The sequence below is a fragment of the Thermobia domestica genome, chromosome 8, assembly GCF_964235325.1.
Source record: "Thermobia domestica chromosome 8, izTheDome1.hap1.1, whole genome shotgun sequence".
In the NCBI taxonomy this organism is placed as follows: Eukaryota; Metazoa; Arthropoda; class Insecta; order Zygentoma; family Lepismatidae; genus Thermobia; species Thermobia domestica.
The window spans coordinates 243,212,924-243,233,084 of record NC_137461.1 but is presented as its reverse complement, the minus strand read 5'-3'; the positions used below and the strand labels follow the sequence as shown (position 1 = coordinate 243,233,084).

Sequence of the window (20,161 nt, the reverse complement as noted above, 5' to 3'; positions counted from 1 at the left end):
GATTCTTCTTGCAGTTGAGTAACTACAAGCGGTCTCCTGCTGCTTTGCCAGATTGAAAATCTCCTAAGAAAGCGAGACAGAGTGCGGGAAAGAATGTTAGTGGAGTTTTCTAAATTCATATATTTTGCAGAAACTTTAACATTGAAAGAAGATAGTAAAGTTTAAAAATATCAATATAAATTAGTTTATATTATATTAACTTCATATTTTAATATTCTAAGGCTACTGCCGGTAGGCCCGATAGCCCACAAAATACGTCACTTGTATTAGTTTATATATATAGCCTAAGATTCCATGTATTCTTCAAACTTAGCATGTATGTAAATAACACTGATAAGTACTGTTTCTATTTTTAAGACATTATTTGTTACGAGAGATTTCCTTGGATGAAAATCACTCCATCTTTGTTTTGTAAACTTGCCATTTCATGTATTAAAATAAAGTAACGTCCTAACGTGTAACATGTTCAATTTCCAATATTTTCAACTAACTGTATTAGGAAGATGGATAAATGGTTAATTGTCACAGACATGAGAATTTTGTATGATAATTAGTACTTAAATGACTGAGTTCTTATGCACTATTAAGAAATACTTACAGCATGTGACATTGCTGTGTCCAGAACCAGTAATTGGCAGAAGTAAAACTTTTCCATTTATTTTATAAGGACCAGCCAAGGTAAACTTTTTAAGTGTGGCATCAAAATCCATTCTCCGATTTTTTAAGTCAGCCCTGTAATTATATTTAAACTCAACTTCAGTTTGAACATAATAATGGATTATTCATAATATAATAGACCTCAGTCATTGACACTAACATTGATACAGTTGAAAGTTATTTAATAAATTAGCTTATTAATTAATTAATTAATTTATTTATTTATAATAGTCCTCTACAGAGCCAAACTCCATGTACAGAGGAACATATGTATACACACGTAATTACATATGAAATACATACATATCTATATACTGAAAGAAATAAAAAATACATGTAAACAAGGAAAAATACAAGTTAAATAATAAAAACAAATTAAAATATTAATAGTATAAATTTAAAAGAAATGAAAAATATGAAAAATAAAAAAAATAAAGTCTCCAGCGTAGGTTCAACTCATAGAGATAACACTTTTTAATTATTCAATTAATCCATACATAATGTCTTTTCAAAATATTATTTTTGAGTATACATACGCAAATATACAGAGATAGGATAACAGAAGTCAAGATCCAAATCTGATGAAACCAGCTGATTGAAATTCTTACAAGCTCATGGATTGGAATTCTTACAATTCTTACATAATTTGAAGTTTTTCTGCGTCTCCTATGATACTCTTTTCTTTTTAGAACATTAATTATTTCATTATCGAACCAGGGTGGAAATTTTCTTCTATTTCTATTCTTAAACTTGGGTACGTGTGTCTCAATAATTTTATATACTGTATCATAGAAAATATCTGAAAAGTCATTTATATTCCTAACGTTTCTTAAGTCATTCCATGTTTGATTCTTTAGTCTCTATAGATACCACAAAAATCTGCCTTACGATAATTATGATAAGAAGAAACGTCACATCTCTTTCGGGTATCCTTATAATTACATGGAATATTAAATACCAACGGTGGGTTATGTACATCAACTGATACCAGAGGTGAGGTACATAACTCAACTTTAATGGTTTTGTTGTTTTTGATATTGCTTGTAGCTTTCGAGTATTTTATTTTTTTACCTTGCTTTCAGCAAGTTTTCAAAACGAATAATAATATTATTATTATTAATAATAATAATAATAATAAGAAGAAGAAGAAGAAGAAGAAGAAGAATAAGAAGAAGAAGAAGAAGTAACAATATCGTCTACAAAGCTTATGTGTTAGAAGTAAACTATTAATATTTAATATAACGTATCTTCCATAATTTGATTTTTTAGTGCAATGGGATTCATAACGTTTTCATTAACTTTTGTAATGTCCCCCTGTGGCTCCCTTTAGGAAGTCACGATGGTAAAAACTAAAGTTATCGCCTGAAACTAAAGGAATAAAACAGGGGTGCCCACAAGGGGGGGCTATGACGCAAACTGCGTCATTGAAATATTTGGGGGGGGGGGTAAAAATCTATATAAATATGTTCGAAGGGGTGTAAAAATTAATCGAAAATATTTTTTTTCATGGAAGAACACTTACGGATTGACAATTGAGGAGGGGTGCGTCATGGATATGAGGGGGGGCACCACTGAATAAAAGTTATCTAATGTATTACTTAATGTACGAAGGGATTGCACATCTGCTTCATCTTCAATTCTTTCATCTGCTTCAAAGTACTCTCCATTAGATATGATGCACTGTCTCAGTCTTCTCTCTCATTGTTTGAAGCACCTCTGGAACTCTTCAACTTTGAAATCGTCCAGTGTCCTCTGTGAAGCTTTCTTTACAGCCTCCACTTCATTCAAATGCAGACTGAACATGACGTCAGAGGTCACCAGGGACCCGAGGTCAGAAAAATAAAGCATTTTTGTGTTAGAAAGACTATTAGTGATTGATTCAACACAACCATTCAAGTTTAGTTTAACAAACATCAGCTCGGGACTGAGGAAGTTAGGGTAAGAGTTTCATTCATGAGTACAGATTACTTTACGAAGATTTCTCCTTGCGGGTACAAATACGAGTCCAGTCGTATGTCATAAAAATGACTGTGCAAAAAACTCAAACCAACTTGTACTCAGTGGTAACTAAAAGTGAAAATGTTATCTAGTCGGGTTAGGGTGGGAGAGCCACATTGGTGGTTGTCCACATGGAGAATGCGTGTTAGTGACACCGAGTATGCGTAAAAAGGAGAAGTATGAAGAATCTGCAAAATCCACTTAATATCGCATAAAATCACGGAAGTTAGAGTACTAGAAATAGTTTTACAGTTGTAACTATCTTGTAAACATGACGTACAGATTTCCTACGTCTTGCAGAAATACTTCGCTGGAGGATATTAGTATGTCACACAGTCGTCTTCGATATGCACTCGTTCAATTTAACCCTAGTAGCCCTTGTAATTGTTTCACACTTGTAAACATGAATTAATAGTTCCCTACATTGTGAAAAACTCCCTAGGATAGTGTAATTACATATTCTACACAATTCTCTTTCATATATTCCCACTCATTTTAACGCTAAAATTACCATTTTTATGACGAAGAATTTTGAATCAGTACTTTGAATTAATTTTCGCTTTTCTTTGAAATTAATTCTAATTTTAATAATTTCATGTTACTGATTATATTTTACGAATCGAGTTTTAATGGCCCTTATTTCGTGAAAATTAAATTCTGTATTGTTTAAGTATTTATTAGTCAATTTTACTTTAACTAATGCTAAATTTATGTATGCGTTTAAGAGTCTTCATCCCGGCGAAATTAAAATACCGCTAATTTTACAGTAATTATGTGATATCTTCAAATAGATAAAATATAATCGAAATGTGGAACAAGAGCACCCTAGACAATATTATTTTACATGAGAAACCGTTATCACAACTCACTTATCTGCTTTCGATTTCGAGCCATTTTGAAAATCGGCAATTATTTTCGCGTTTCTAAACAGCTGAAAACTGAAAGCCGCTAGGTGACTTGTGATAACGGTACCTCATGAAAAATAATATTGTCTAGGGTGCTCTTGTTCCATATTTCAATTATCTTTTATCTATTTGAAGATATCACATAATTACTGTAAAATTAGCGGTATTTTAATTTCGCCGGGATGAAGACTCTTAACAGGAGCATTACCAAAATCAGGGACCATAGCTAAAAGCTGAAAAAAGATAAGTAAAAATCACAACATTAAAATTTTAGTTAATTTCATAGAAAATATAGAGAATAGTAACATAATTATTCATATAAATCAATGGACTAAAAGAAACAAAGATTGTGTAGGTATTCAACATTGTTAAGTGTTAAATCTCGTATTTCGTAGAAGTTTCTAAATTTTGCAGCAAGATATAATCTTTAAATGATGGCCAAAAATATCTTCACCACAATGTTGATGTACTTACTTGACATTTCTGATGACAACGTTTGTTAGTCCTATCAGATCAAAATTCTTGAAGTTCAATTTTATTGTCACGGCTCCAACTCCTTGGTCAATGCCTAATGCTTCCACTCGTAGAGGATCAATTGGAGGAACATGGTACTCTGGATCACCTAGAGAAAAAAAAATCAAATTAGTTCCACAATAAAGGCCAGAGGGGTGGAAACCAGTACTATCTGGTCAAAGTTTACATGGCTACAGATTTAACGGAATGATTTCTAGTTTTAAAAATATCCCACGATTATGCCTTTTAGGCTAAAAGAGACAGATGATTATTAAAAGTGAATTATTACAGAAGAGATGGTGGAGTAAGAATCTTGGAAAAAACAGGATTAATACATAGACACACTATTGGGATCGAAAAAGGACATACCAGGCTGAAAATATCGATTTATTGCCAATTGCGTACTTAACATTTTATTAGATGAAAGTTTATTTTGTTCCGTTTTTCTTCCCTATATTTCAAACCCTAACCTTAGCCTAAATTTTGATAATCCTCTAAAACAGTGATCGCCAAACTGTCGATCGAGAGCGACTAGTAGGTCACGGGAACACTTACGGTAGACCGCATTAACGCTCTGGTTGGCTAACCTTGATTTCTCCACTAGATAGGTAATAAACAAATGTAAGATTTTTTTTTTTTTATAAAACGCTTGGTAGTTCTTTTGTTTGGTAGCTCACAACAGCATTTAAAATCATGTTCACAAAAAAAAAGAAAAATATTTATTCAAAAGCGCCATACGAAATATATAACTAAACATAAAACAATTCAATTTATTTATTTCGAATGTTTCTGTCCAAAAATTGGGATGGGTTATAAAACGTTAGACCTATTCTTTAGGCCGAAATAATAATATATTTTAAGATATAAAATTATCTGTGGGCTGGAAGGATGAATTCCAACTCGGCAGAGGTTATGGACGAAGATACTGGAGTTATCGTTTAACGTTCTGTGTGTCTGGAGCATCGCCGGCTACGATCCCTTAGCGCCTTACCATATCCCTCATAACATGAGATTTAGCATACACCGGATAGTTGACATTTCGGCCGTTGTGGCGCCACTTACGTGCATTAAACAGGACAGGTTGTCTGTCACGTAAGTCTGAGTGGATTTAGACAAGTGTAGTGTGGTCAGGATTGCCAAATAAAAATGGTCTAAATAAGGGATGGGTTGACGAGTTTCAATGAGTATTAACGGGAAGGGTTTTAATAAACATGATCTAGTGGTAGAAAATGAGCCAGTCATCAAATAAAAAAAGTAATCATTTTAGACTGAAAGAAATACAAAAGTATGAACTAATACAAAGAGTTAATATAGATCTAAGAAAAAATAGGTAAATCTTACTTTTAAAACATTGGATTTACGTAATCTGAAACAAACTATTTCAAAAATCCTACTTCACGCTTGACTTAACTGTACTGATAATCTTTTTCAAGTTTGGATTTTTCTTTAGGCTGTCGAAAAACTCAGCTGCCACCAACTGGACAGAAACACATATTTCTGTGTCAGTCCATTTCAAATTCATATGTGAGAAAACTCTTTCCACAAATGAATTTGACGGTGGGATCATTAGGCAAAAGGAGACGACTTTAAATAAATCTGGCAACTCGGAGCTTTTCTGAAATAACATTTGCCATTTACTGACCACACTCATAACGACTCATTAAAAATTGCGGGCTTTAAAGTCGTTCTCTGAGGTAAATTTATCATTTGGGCAAAATACGGGACTTTTGCTGCCCCGTATCGAAGCCCCCGAGACGCGGGAAAATATAATAAAATAAGGGACTGTCCCTTAAAATCCGGGACATTTGGGAACTCTGAGTGTGGTGTTTTACGTGATTTTTCTCCTTGCTAAAAAAAAAAGTCACGTGGCGTGTGTAGGCACTATAGTTGCATAATTCTCGCAGTATCTTTATGTGGTAAAATTAACAGCACAAAAATGTTCTTTTATTGTTTTAACTATGGTATATTTTTGTGCACCAATTTGTATGGGAGCAATAATATGTTCTCTACTACTATTTCTAAGGAAACTATTTCCTATCACTTTCCTGATTCTGAAGCATATATCCCCATACCAGATACAGTTACAGAATTGTTGATTGGTCTACATAGTGATCCTAGCTTATGGGCAAGAGTGCCGATTTCTGTGTAACTTTTGGGGAGCCCTATGGCAGATACGCTTTAGTAGAACAGGAAAACGAATTACCATGTACTGTAGAAATTGGAGAACATATTTCAACTGCATTCCCCCCCTTCCCATTAGGGGATCCAATTTCAACTTCGGAGGACCCGGCCTCCAAAGCTTCCCAAGATTGATGCCCTTACTAATGGGATAAGAAGAAGAACCCAGATCCTTTATTTCAGATAATATCCCAGTATTTGGTGTGCCAGTGATAACCCCAAAATTTCCCTAATATTTATCTAGATAAAATGATTTTATTTACTTTTGTGAAATATCGTAGTAATATATTAGTAGACTCCCATTTACATTTTATTAAAACAGATAATAATAATATACAAAGATCCCATGTTTTAGAAAGATATTTATGAATTTCTGACAATCTACCATATACCTACTAATACGATAATGCCAGGGAAAAAATATAACCATTTTGCACTAGGAGAAAAATAGACACATTCATTAAAGTGTAAACTAAAAGTGAAATCCAGTTAAATTATAACGCAAATGAAATCCAATCCTTAACAATTCAGACTATATACACTATATGCAATTTGTATAATACTTTAATGTTCCTATTTATGGTTTTCTTTCCAGACATTTTATCAGGAACAGTGAAATTAGCTTCTACTGCTTTCTTAGGAAGTTTTGTAGATCGGAAAATTATTCAAAGTATAGAATGTACCTCGTCACAAACTTATCAGAACAAATGCAATTCCACGCTTATGAACTTATGACAGTAGAAACGTAATGTGCTATCCTACAAAAGTACTAGTATGGGTGATTCACGTTGTTGAAAAGGCCCATCGGTTTGTAGGGCCCGAATTTCGGAAACTCTTTCCGCCTATATCGTTTCCTTTCTGCAACACGTTTAGTATTTGCAGTGCCTCTTTTCGGACAATCATTCATTCAAATTAAGTCTAAAAATTTGCGATGTAATAGTTCCAGTGTTGCTGAAGAACATAGCAGATGTTGAAACAGGATGTTTTGAACATGCAAAATTTCTAAATGCCAAGCCATTATCTGGAGAAGTGTTTCGTTTGTTATTTGTAAAGGATTTCTTCCCAGTGTGTTTGTATTATATTTTATTCTTAATTAATCGATACTAATTCTATTCAATTTTAAAAACAGTTTAGTTTTTGTGATACTATGGGGGGGGGGTTAAGAATTATTTTCCTGTTATAGCTATTTCATTTGCCTGCTACACAGAGAAACTATTGGTGCACGTAACTAGCGCCACAGCGGCTCCTAAAGGAACTAGGCCGTGTTCGCTTGTCTGTGCTATTTGGGAAGGCGCTAAGAGATCGTAGCCGGCGATGGTCTGGAGATACTTTGACAGAAACATATTTTATGTGCATTATCTTTGAAATACATTCTTCGCTTTTCATTAAAGTTTCAAATTACTCTCTCACGTTAAATTCCTTTCCCACTATTAACTTCCATAATTGTTACATGAAGAAAGAAAAATAGTGTAATTATGCTATTGCATAATAACGCAGTTTCAGTTTCTCATGTATAAACAAATATCTTAAAACATTGAGATATATTCAGGATGAGTTTTCCATCCATTGTCATGATTATTTTTCCCTTTCATTTTCTAAAAGTGGCCCGTTTAACCTGCTGATCGGCGATTATTTTTTTTTCAACTCAAAGTAAAAATATGTTATTTTTAAACATGCACAGCACTGTATATTTTCAATCTGTACTGCATGAGATATCAAAAATCGAAGTGTAATTTTTTTCTTTGCGGTATTTTGACACAAATTAAAGGACGAGATGGGGGCCTGGTGGCTCAGTGGTAGAGCGTTCACATCCGGCGCTTGGGGTCCTTGGTTCGATCCCAGGTCGAGCAGTGTGGACTTTGTGGTGGACAAACAGCGTGCTTGTAGATTTTCTCGGGGTTCTCCCGTTACCCACCACGTACTTCCTTTCATTCATTTCTCATCTTCACCGTCATTTTTAGCCTCAGCGCCATAACCGTGCGACGTAGAACTCAAAGATTTCATTTCATTTAGACTGTAGGACGCAACCAACCCTTGAATCTAAGGTTCGTTTCCTATTTTCTGCACTTGTTTTTCTTTAACGTCCTACGTATGTGCTCCGAGGCTAAGGTGACAATGGTAATGAGATGCGTGATAATGGTGTATTGGTAATGTTATTGTATTGCATCTCTCAACGAAAGATCTAAAAAACCAGCGTTGCAAACCAGTATTGTAGAGGGGAAGTGATTAAGTTGTACACTTGCCCAATTCCTCGTCGCGTACACTGATTAAAAGGGAAAAAACAAACATATATCAAAACTACTTCGAGGTAACAGTGCTTGGTTACAGGACAAGTTGTTCGTAGCACAAAATTCGCAAGATTTCCAAGCAGTGATGAAAATTTTTTGGAAAATTTTGAAACGGAAAATTTTACTGAAACTTTTCAAGAAAATTTTCTGAAAAAATTTCCGATTCATAAAATCATACCCCACTTATTCCTATATCGTTGTTTTGCTGTAAAAATTATTTGTAATAAATATAATCTGAAAAAAGTTTCATGAAGTTAAAATCTAACGATTCTTTATTTATGCAAAAAATTTTCAAAACCTTCAATGTATACTTCTCTCAGAATTCACCTTTGATCTCACAAAATCATATTTCATCAGTTTAATACGCGTAAGATGAAGTTTCCTCACAGCTTTAAACACAATAAAACCAAGTCTTTTCTTATTTTCTGTTGCAACAATAATCCTTATAAAGAACTGGAACTTTTATGTTTCATGTAGTTATTTCATTATATAGGCAGGCCTATATATGAAGAAATAGTGCAATTTTCTGTTCTTGAAATATGATAAATTCATAAATTCATAATTGATAAGTTCACAAAGATTTTTTTTTTTTTTTTTTTTTTTTGCTTTCTTGTTACATTTTAAACATAGGGATGGCATATTTGTATTCTACAAACTTGACTTATGGTCCCTGCACTTTACACTAACACACACACACACACACAGACAGAGAGCGAGACAGAGAGAGACAGAGAGAGAAACGCTGTGTAAATTTCTACTTGCCAACTGGAAATATTAGAAAATTTTTCCGGTTCCCGAAAGCTAAGTGGAAAATTAAAATTTGTTGCTGTCTAAATTTCCTCAACAGACATTCAATTTTATATCTCAATATGCAGTTAAATACAGTGGAAAATTTTCCACCAAAAATCACTATACATAGTATTCAAAGTTGTCCGAGTTATGAAAAGTTTTTCCACTAGTTTCAACATCGTAATGAAAATTTTTCGAACCTTAAAAATTTATTTCACTTTTTTCTACAGAGCAATAACATTTTCCGGTTCATAAAAAGTTGTACCTTTTGCTTCAAAATAATGAAAAATTTCCGACTCATAAAAAGATTTTTCAACTTTCCCACACACGACAGAATTTTTTTCGATTTATGAAATATTGTTTCACTTGTTCCTACATAGTAGTGAAAGTTTTTTGAGCCATGAAGACTTTCAGATTTTTTAAACAAGCTTTTTTACCATTTCTATACATGAATTGAATCAATTTTATGGTTAATGAGGAATTGTTTCTTGAATACTGGTTATTTGTTTAGAATTTTTATTATTATTATTATTATTATTATTATTATTATTATTATTATTATTATTATTATTATTATTATTATTATTATTATTATTACGCTATATTTTTTCCATTTCCATTTCCGTTATATTTTTCCGGAAAATTTTCCGTGAAAATTGTTTCACTTCACATCATTATTTTCAAGTAAGCCGGTCAATCGTCGTTTAAAAATCAAGTTGCCAATCGAAAACAGTTTTAGTCGCTCTCTCAGAAGGCGAATCCCCTGGATTTAGCGACTTTCCACCAGTTTGGCAACAGTAATTGACAGCTTTTATCAAGGATCTTATAAAATAGAGGATCTGCCCTTACAACAAAATCTTGAAGCCATACAACACAGTTTCGTCACCCCTACTCTGACCAATCTGCCCAATAGGATCGCAATGTTTTGAGCCAACAATCATGGCAGAAACGAAAGTAGCCAATCAGACGATGCAAGAAACGAGAGTAGCCAATCAGACTTGGCGATGCTCGGTTGTTTATTGGCTTCATTGATTTAATAGGATGAAGACACATATGGGCAGATCCTCTATTTTATAACATTCTTGCCTTTTATTACGGTTATTAGAATTTGTTCTTTATGTGCTGTATATAAAACAAAATACACTATTAAATGCAGATTATTGACGGATGTAAGTATTATAATTTATCTGCCATGACTGCATCAGATAATTGTGAAACAAGGGCTAGGCCAAATGATGGGACATGGTTGGATTATTAAGATTAAATCCTTTACAATTTACTCTTAAATCCAACAACATCTCTTGTTGTTTTTGAGGTACTTCAACACGCCATAAATTCAAGCTGAATCCTCCATCGCTTCCCCATTGGTTGTTCTATTCAACATCATATTAAATATTCCAGTGTTTCGCAACCGGTATGCCGCGGCATATTGGTGTGCTGTAGCAAGGTAAACGGTATGACGGGAACTTTTACCTATTGTAAGAAAATAGTTGCCCAGTTATTATTATTATTATTATTATTATTATTATTATTATTATTATTATTATTATTATTATTATTTTATTCTCAGTACAATATTTTCGTCGGAACAAAATAAATAAAGGACATTCATGACTCGTACACTAAGTGCTTCGAAAAATGTAATATAAATGAAGTAATTATAAAATAGCTAAACTTATCGTAACGGAGAAATAATAGTTACAATAATGTTGTTAATGCCTGCTTGGAATGATGAAAATAGTCTAGGGTTCAGAAACTGCACATGAAATTACAAAATTTCCTCCTTCTGCTGGTAGGTTAGTTAATTTCCCACTATATATTTGTGTGAACTGGACTACTTGAAGTTGACTGAAATTAAAACATCAAAGAGAGAAGTACTCAAATCGTCAAATCGTACCATAATGAAAATATGAGCGCAATTATTTACTTTAATAGGTCTACTAATAGGATTTTTTTTTTAAATCGTAGAATAAGTTCATATTGGAGCCAAAATACATTGGGTTTATTTTTCATAATAAATTTTTATTTATGTTCGTAATAAATACACGGCTTGATTACTGTTCAGTAACAAAATAATAATAATAATAATAATAATAATAATAATAATAATAATAATAATAATAATAATAATAATAATAATAATAATAATAATAATAATAATAATAATAATAATAATAATTCTTTATGCTAAAAGCGTCGTTATGTACGTTTTTGAGCGAATAATATTTTGATACGCGATATTGAGTCATGGATGATTTATACTATGCCGCGAGTAGAAAACGTTTGCGAAACAGTGAAGTATTCGAAGTTTAATATCATATGAGATGAATGGTTCTGTAGCTCTCATATCTTCATTCAATTTCGTAGCTAATGATATCCTTGTTACATTAAGTAATCTCTTGGCCAGTCACTTATTAGAGTTTCGCTATCGAGGTAAAAGGTGATCCCAGATGCTGTTGTAAATGAGAAAAATCTTGGCCTCTTTTAAATTATAGCGAAATATTTCCTTAAATCACAATATAATTTATCTGATTCAGCTATTAAGGATTTTCAAGTATACACTCTCCTTTTGTACTGGTTTAACTGAGTGCCTAATTTTACTAATTTTATTTTGTTCGGAAACATTCATTAACATCTCTTCTCTCAGTCATTTCGCTCAAAATATATTTTGTCTACTACACTGTCTTTCTATTCTTCCTGCACAACATCTTTAATATCCCCAATTATACTTAACGCGTCTTTTCATGTCTCTATGTTTAAGATTTATTTTTTCTCACGGTTTTCCGCTAACGGAAATGGGGAATGCCATAAACTTCATAACGAGAAACTACATAATTTATGCTGGTTACCAAATAAGTCTAGGAGGCTCGGGTGGGCAGATCATGTAGTCAGAATGGAAGAAAGTAGGAACGCTTTCAAAGTTTGAACTGGAAGTCTAATCGAAAAACGACAATTAGGCAATCTAGGTGCAGTTGGGAGAACAATACCAAGATCCCGCAGAAATATTAATACAAAATACGGGTAGAAACTAAACGCAGTTCTCTAAGGACAGAAGTCAATGGAGAGCTTATGTGAATATGACATTGAACCTTTGGGTTCCATACGCCATAGAGTTAGTTAATTAGTTATAATTTTCTTCTACTTCTTCAGTTGGTTGGTTAGTAGTCTATAAGAAGTATCAGAACCTTCTTGTTTTTCCTGAATTTTTACTATCAAAACCCTATCACCAACAAAATATACTCTTGTTACCTCCACCTTGGGGCTTTTAGATTTTACCTATACCATTACATTTCCCCTCTCATTACTAGAGTATATAATTTATTTTGCAATTCCCAATTAATTTACTACCTCACCGCACAAATTCGTATTAAGTCTAGATTACTTTGTTACTTATATTCTTGGAATTTTGTAATTTTAATTCTTGTAATATAGCCCCTATGACCTTGTTCTAATGTTTTTACTTTTGCCGTGTAAATATATTTTTCCTTATTCCCAATCTCTAGCCCAGTAGCCCTGCCTAAGATATTCTCCTTGTAGAGATATGAATGAGGGATATAAAAAAAAACGTTAGAACCATGGTCTATAATTTTCTTTTTCGGCAGACTACGAAGACAGTGTGATATTTTGTGTCACTTGTCCCACCATAGTTTTCTCACGAATAATATCACTGTGACCACGCCTCGAATTGATGTCACTTATGAGCTGTTATACCAATCACTATGATTCCCGCTAAATTGAGTACTGAAACAGCTACTGCCCCTCTCCAAGATACTTTTTTGCTAATCCGACCAGGCTAATTCGGCACAGGTATGTGGGCGTGAAATATTAATATCAATAACAGCTCTAAATGCCACTGTATCACGCAACGGATATTAAAATTCAAACTAGCTTGGATATTTCATTACGTAAGTTCCTGTTAAATAGAGTCCTATCATACATGTATTTCTAAGAAATGAGAGAAATGTGTATAGTGTTGAGCAATAGAGGATTTTCTTGGAGCAATAGAGCAATAGAGCATAACAGGATTTTCTTGGAGCACATTACATATTCAATAATGACCTATGTTTAGGCGTGCTAGAAAGAGGTTTTTACGTGAGAAAACTGAAGCTAGTCAGCTCATCCTTTTCAAATATAGCATAACATATTTACTATTATTTACACATTGCAATTATACAACATGTAGTAGATTAGAGCAAAAATACACAAACTCCTCCGCATAACTTAGTGAGAAGGCTTACGTACTCCAATTCACAAAAGACAGATTAATTACAGTAAACTCAAGGTCAGCACTTCCTTGAATTTCCTTGCGGACGTAAGAGAACACGGATGAGAATATTTTCTACATTTCAGACATATCTTGATTATTCACTTTTTCGATGGAGTCTTCCCAGTTGTTTGAGATACTACGTGAGAACTCAAATAAGCATGGGAAATGGTAATGTTCCATGATGGGTGGTGGTAAGGGGCATTAGAAATGAGGTATCCACTTTAGTAACGCCTGAGGACATGTCTATATACTCTGTGCAATTGTTTGAGTTTCTATTCGTGAAAGCTCAAGTAAGCATGGCCAATGGTAATGTTCCATGATGAGTGGTATTAGGAGACATAAAGAATGAGGTACCTACTTTAGCAATACCTGGGGACATATCAATAGAACATGGATGTTCATTTTACTTCGACCTCACTCACCCTCTTCTTCGCGAAGGGAGTTGTCCATCGCCCTCACTTGCCCTCATGCTGGAAACTTGTCCTCGTCCTCAGTATTAGTTGATCCTCGCCCTCGCAAAGAAAGTTGTTTATCGCCCTCTTGTTGGGAATTTGCCCTCGCCCTCGCGTCATTGTGGGGAGGGAATTTTTGGGTGAGAATGCCCTCGAGAGGATGAACAGCTCTGCGATAGAGTCTGCCCAGTTGTTTGAGTTTGTGTGTGAGTACTCAAGTAAGCATGGGTAATGGTAATGTTCTATGATCTATGAAGGGGGCATAAGGAACGAGGTACCCACTTTAGTAACGCCGAGGGATAACCTACGGGGTTTGCAACAGTTTGCCATCACCTCAACGTGATTAGTAGATCACCAGGGAAAAGATACCTCTGTTCTAGTTCCGCGTTTTCTGCCAATTCCCAGTTGTTTCAATACTTTTATGATAGGTTCCAACAATGGTGTACACAAAAGAGGTTTATGAGTTTTAACCCCCTTCCTTGAATAACATATAATGAAAAAATAATTAGGCGTGTCACACTGTATACCACGAGAAAAAGTTTTGATTGGTTTTGTGTAAATCAAACTGCTTACCAAGCTAAATTTTAAAACGTTTAGGCTTAAATATAGCAGAAGTTACCTCAAATTAAATGAAATACACTTAAATATAAGTGAATAGTTGAAAACAAAATAAATATTTAAGTCTTAAGATGTATCGAATAGCAAGTCACGGTCAGACAGCATCCTGAACGTTATACTAACCCGCTAACCTCGACAGCACCGGGGGTAATCTATCAAGTAAGTATAATATCCATAATTACATCCATAGGAATACACAGGGAACCAATTTTCATTATCTATATCTTGGGACCAACCCGACAGAGCACGTCTATCAAGGAATAGGATTCCTGGCTTTCGAATCTCTAAATCCTCGCCAAAATTGATCGTGGTCCATGAAGCAGTTCATAAGACTTTGCGTCTCCCAGACGAACACATGCACACGCAGACTAAATATACAAAGTATTGTTTAGTAAATCAAACTGCGTAATAAACATTAAGATATGTACCTATACCAAAAAAAAAAAAAAAAAAACATGAAATTGGGAGATGGAACCCCACCCCAACTCGATGAAATTCCTCATATGTTACTTATTTCAATATTAACACATTTAGTTGTTTCACAGCATTGGTCAAGAAATGAAGGGTATGAGGCAAGAATATGGTGATCAACAAATTTTCAATTGCTGATTTAAGCTGCACCTGATAAAGGGCAACCCATACTGCTTCGTTTGTTCGTTTAATCCTTCATACATAGTCTTATGTGAAAAATCAGCTTTCCGACTTTGAAAATGAATTGTCAGCAGAAAACTCCTAATTTCTTAAAATAGTAATATTGTGGGTTACCATGTTCTTGCCTCAAACCCTTTAAATGTTCATTACATTATGAGCAATTGTTCTGCAAGAAAATGTCGAAAGAAAACTACTGTTTGATTTATGAAGATTTTTATGAAGTGAACCCGCGTGTCATTTGGCCATAATGTAAGTTGGGAAATTAACATAGGCTATGTGAAATTAAATTATTCATTTATTTAGCAATCACCACATACAGCTCAGATACCATTTTATACTGAATATCCAACAACAACAATGGAAAGGATTTGGGAAAGTACCATCCCGGGCCTGTTTAATAGGTACTATCCCGGCATTTGCCTGGTAGGACTAAGGGAAACTCTGGAAATCTCAGTCAGAATGGTCGGCAGCGGGAATCGAATTCACGACCTCCCGAATGCAAAGCCAACGCACTTCCACTTGAGCTACTTCGCTCGGTAAAATTTCGCTTATTGTAACTTTTGCCGTAGATATGAAAATAATTTCAAGTATTTTTTCTGGACGACAGAACGAATTTAGTACTTTAATAATAATAATAATAATAATAATAATAATAATAATAATAATAATAATAATAATAATAATAATAATAATAATAATAATCTTTATTTCAGTGCCGCAAACAGCTTGTAGGCAAACGTACGGCACTTTGTGTGGTATCAGAGCACTACATTACGATGGAATAATAATACTAATGATAATAACAGTAATAATAATAATAAATAAGAAAACACTAGAAAGAGGAGCACTAATATTAAAACACAATAGATCAAAGTCAATTAAATAGAAATAATTCCTTGTCAACGCTGTAAAAATTGTCAAACTCTCTATCTTCTAAAACAACGAAAAGCTAAGGACCACAGTCTTAAAATTAGATTTTAGCTTAATGTTTCTAAACGTCATTGCTTAAAGACTATTGGTTGGATTTCATAAAATTTTCATTTGTTTAATACTGTAAATCTAAATTTATGTGCTTAAAGAATCTGTCAATCTTAAAATTTTACATTTCCAATTCAGAGGAACTAAAGTAGAGCTATTTCATATGCTATGAATTGGTACTTTAAAACCTATATTTTGAAAACAGTATTCACTGATATAAACATTATCTAGTATTTTTATTTTTTTATTTTTTTGCATGCACATTTTGTCAAAAGTTTTTTTTTCTACTATTCGTACTCTTACCTGTTATGATATTCCGAACAGCTGTTTGGGCTTCTCTTTTGACACATTCACTTAAGTTTGGATCGTTTCTTATGCATGGTGTGATATACTTCGCTGAAAAAAAAGAAAGAAAAACATCGTACGATTATTGCTTTTAAAACAAAAGTGAAGTGCTTTACAAACACTGTAGGTATACATGATATTAAAAAATAATAATAATAAAGTAAAAATACGAGTGGAATTTTCTTTGTGGGCAAGAGCATGGGAATATAATTAATGTTAAACTAGCTACCCACAAGAGTGGTGTTGAAAGATATTGCAGTAATAGGTGTCAATTCATGCCAATGCAAAAATGTTGATAAAAGAAGAAAAAGAATGACAGACATTATTCTTCATACATTATGTTTTCGGTAGCTTTGTATTGGTTCTGATATTTAAATTTTAAATATAGCCTACGTTATAATTTATGTTAGATTATGTGGAAATACTAAGTTGTATTTGAGTTAAGTTTAGAGTTGCCCCTCCATTTAAAGAAAAAAAAAACTATAGGAAAATTTACAGGAGAAATGAGGTAAGAAATAATGATTTGTGGTTCTTATGTGATGTTTAGGTGTATAAGTTTGGCAGTAAAGTTATATTTAATACGAGAAAAGAAATGTAGAAGTGGGTACTATTTGCAAGACCCAGAAGGTTTCGATGATTCAGCAGCATTGTAGTCGTATAAAATGGTGAATCGATGCGTTCCGCATTGAGTTTTACAGAATTGTATAAAAATAATGAAAAATAATGAAGAGAATCTACTAAATTTTTTATGAGAATCACTCATTACTGAATATAAATGATAAATGAAGCTTCTACGAGGAACGGTTCCAGTCACTGTTCTAGTCTAACTAAACTCCTTCCTAACCTAACTTAAACTAACGAAACTTAACTTATCCTAACCTAAACTAAACTATCTAACCCAACAATGTTTAATGTTTTAATTGCTTTTTTGTAGGTTTGAAACTGGAGAGGTAACTAAACTTAAGCCTGGTATTTATGCACACGTCTGGTATTTGCTAACTAATATTGATTTGATTGTACGCATTATTTATATAGGATAAAGTTTAGGTATCGTTACGCCTTAAAAAAAAAAAAAAAAAAAAGAAAGAAAGAAAGAAAGAAAGGATAATATTGTAAGTTCATAAGTAACATTTGGGAGCACTAACACATGAAGTTAAAACATATAATATGTTGAGATCAAATTCCATCATTTAGTGCAGTGTTACAAACTTCACAATAAGTCGTTCTTCTCCTTATTATACAGGCTGTTCGGAAACAACGCCAGAAACGGCTTAAGTTTAATTGCCCCTCCAGTTTCAACTCAACGAGAAAGCAGTTAAAATTTTTTTTAAAAAAATAGGTTAGGTTAGTTTAGGTTAGGTTAGGCTACCCGGTAAGATTTTAGTTAGGCTAGAACAGTGACTGGAACCGGTTCTCATAGAAGCTTCAATTATTACTTTAATTCAGTAATCCGTGGTTATCAAAAAAAAAATTAATAGATTATCGTCATTATTGTTATGTAAAACTCAATGCAGAAATATCACATTCAACGCACCGATTCGCCATCCTATACGACTACCATGCTGCTGAATCATCGAAACCATCCGCGTCTTGTAAATAGTGCCCACTTCTACATATCTTTTCTCGTATTAAATTAACATTACTGCCAAACTTACACACCTAAACATCACATAAGAACATCAAATTATCATTTCTTGCCTCATTTCTCCTGTAAATTTTCCTAACTTTTATGTAAAAAAAAAAAAAAAAAGGAGGGGAAATTCTAAACTTAACCAAAGAAGCTTTTGTTGTTTATGAATCCTAACACAGAAATATTAAGAAAAAATCTAAACAAATATGAGTGCATAATTGTGTAATTTTGGAACTTAACAGAACAAATTGTGGGATGAGAGTCGCGGAAAAGAACATAGTGCCTATTTTGAGCCTACCAGTGGCTGTGGCGATAACAGAGTTAACCTCGAATCATAGAATGAAATTCATGATATCTTCTAGAAAAGAAAGAAAATTTATAGATCAGGGACTGAGAACTGCCGCACACTCCACATTTACTGGTACAATGATGAAATATAGCCTCAAAATAATCAGTATTCTTTAATGTATATATGAGTACAATTCGTTCCCAAGCTGAATCTTCTTGTTCTGTTCCGACCACTTTACTTTTCGAGCTATCGAGCCGAAATGACGCATTTGTGCTCGCATGTTGGTCTACATATATATTGTGGAGGGAGTTTGGCCCTCCACTGTACAACACGTGTTGCGGTTGCCGATCGGTTTTTGTTTTCAATGTGTCATGCGGAGCTTCCTCTTCCGTCAGCAGTAACCAGTTCACCTGTGAGTGTCGTGGTGAGAAAATGGTGCGGTAAAATGGGCCACCTGATAGATTTCCAAAGAGGCATGATCGTTGGTGTCTGTATGGTTGGAGCTTCAGTGGCAACAGTGGCAAACATTGTGGGGGTATCGAAAGGGACTGTGTCCAATGTCACGACGGCATTCACAATTCATGGCTAAGCGACGTCTGCAAAGCACAACAGTGGTCGAAAAACAATCCTGTCAGATAGGAACCGGAGGGAATTAAAACGGATTGAGGCAGCTAAAAACAAGTCCACTGCAACGAAAATTACGTCTGAACTCAATTCCGGCCTACAGAACACGGTTTCATCGAAAACAGTGCGACGGGAACTTCATAAATAAAAAGCGTGGCAGGGCCGCTATCTTCAAACCCCTGGTCACAGCAGTAAATGCGAAGAGGCGTATCTATTGGTGATAGGACCACAAGGCATGGACTCATGAGCAGTGGAAACACGTAATGTGGTCCGATGAATCGACCTTCACCTTGTTTCCAACAACCGGTCGTGTTTACGTATGGAGAACACCGTCGATGGCCTATGATATAAACTGTCTGCTCCCAACTGTAAAGCATGGGGGTGGTTCTGTTATAGTATGGACAGTGATATCGTGGTTTTCTGCAGGTCCCATCATAGCTCTGAATGGAATGATGAATGCTAAGTCATATGAGGCCATTTTGAGGGACCAGGTTCTACCCATGGCCCAAATATTGTTCCCTGACGGTGATGGCATCTACCAAGATGATTTGACACCCTGTCACGCTGCAAAAACGGTGAAATCATGGCTTGAGGAGCATAACCAGAAGCTATCACACCTCCCCTGGGTCCCACAATCACCAGATCTGAACATCATTGAGCCATTGTGATCTGAGTTAGAAAGGCGTGTTCGGTCTCATTACCCTTTACCAGCATCCCTTAAGGAACTGGAGCATGTTTTGGAGGAACAATGCTACAAAATTCCACACACCACGTTTCAGGAGCTGTATACGTCCATTCCACGTCGGATCCAAGCTGCTTTGGACGCAAAAGGAGGCCCCACACCATACTAGGTATGATTTTCACACTTTTGCAAAGTTTTAGATTTTTTTGTCCAACCCCTATATATATATATATATATATATATATATATATATATATATATATATATATATATATATATATATATATATGTGTGTGT

General features: G+C 34.1%; 1 protein-coding gene across 2 annotated transcripts in view; it reads right to left on the bottom strand.

The window, feature by feature from the left end:
* The window catches only part of LOC145693514 (protein takeout-like), a 95,550-nt gene that overhangs the window by 11,463 nt on the left and 63,926 nt on the right, over positions 1–20,161 (bottom strand). For both annotated transcript variants that reach the window (XM_081769583.1, XM_081769582.1), the window contains exons 2-4: positions 16,598–16,690; positions 4,035–4,182; positions 599–732 (exon numbers count right to left, since the gene is read on the bottom strand). In XM_081769583.1, coding sequence (XP_081625709.1) covers positions 599–732; positions 4,035–4,182; positions 16,598–16,690 — 375 coding nt within the window. The remainder of the gene's footprint in view (positions 1–598; positions 733–4,034; positions 4,183–16,597; positions 16,691–20,161) is intronic.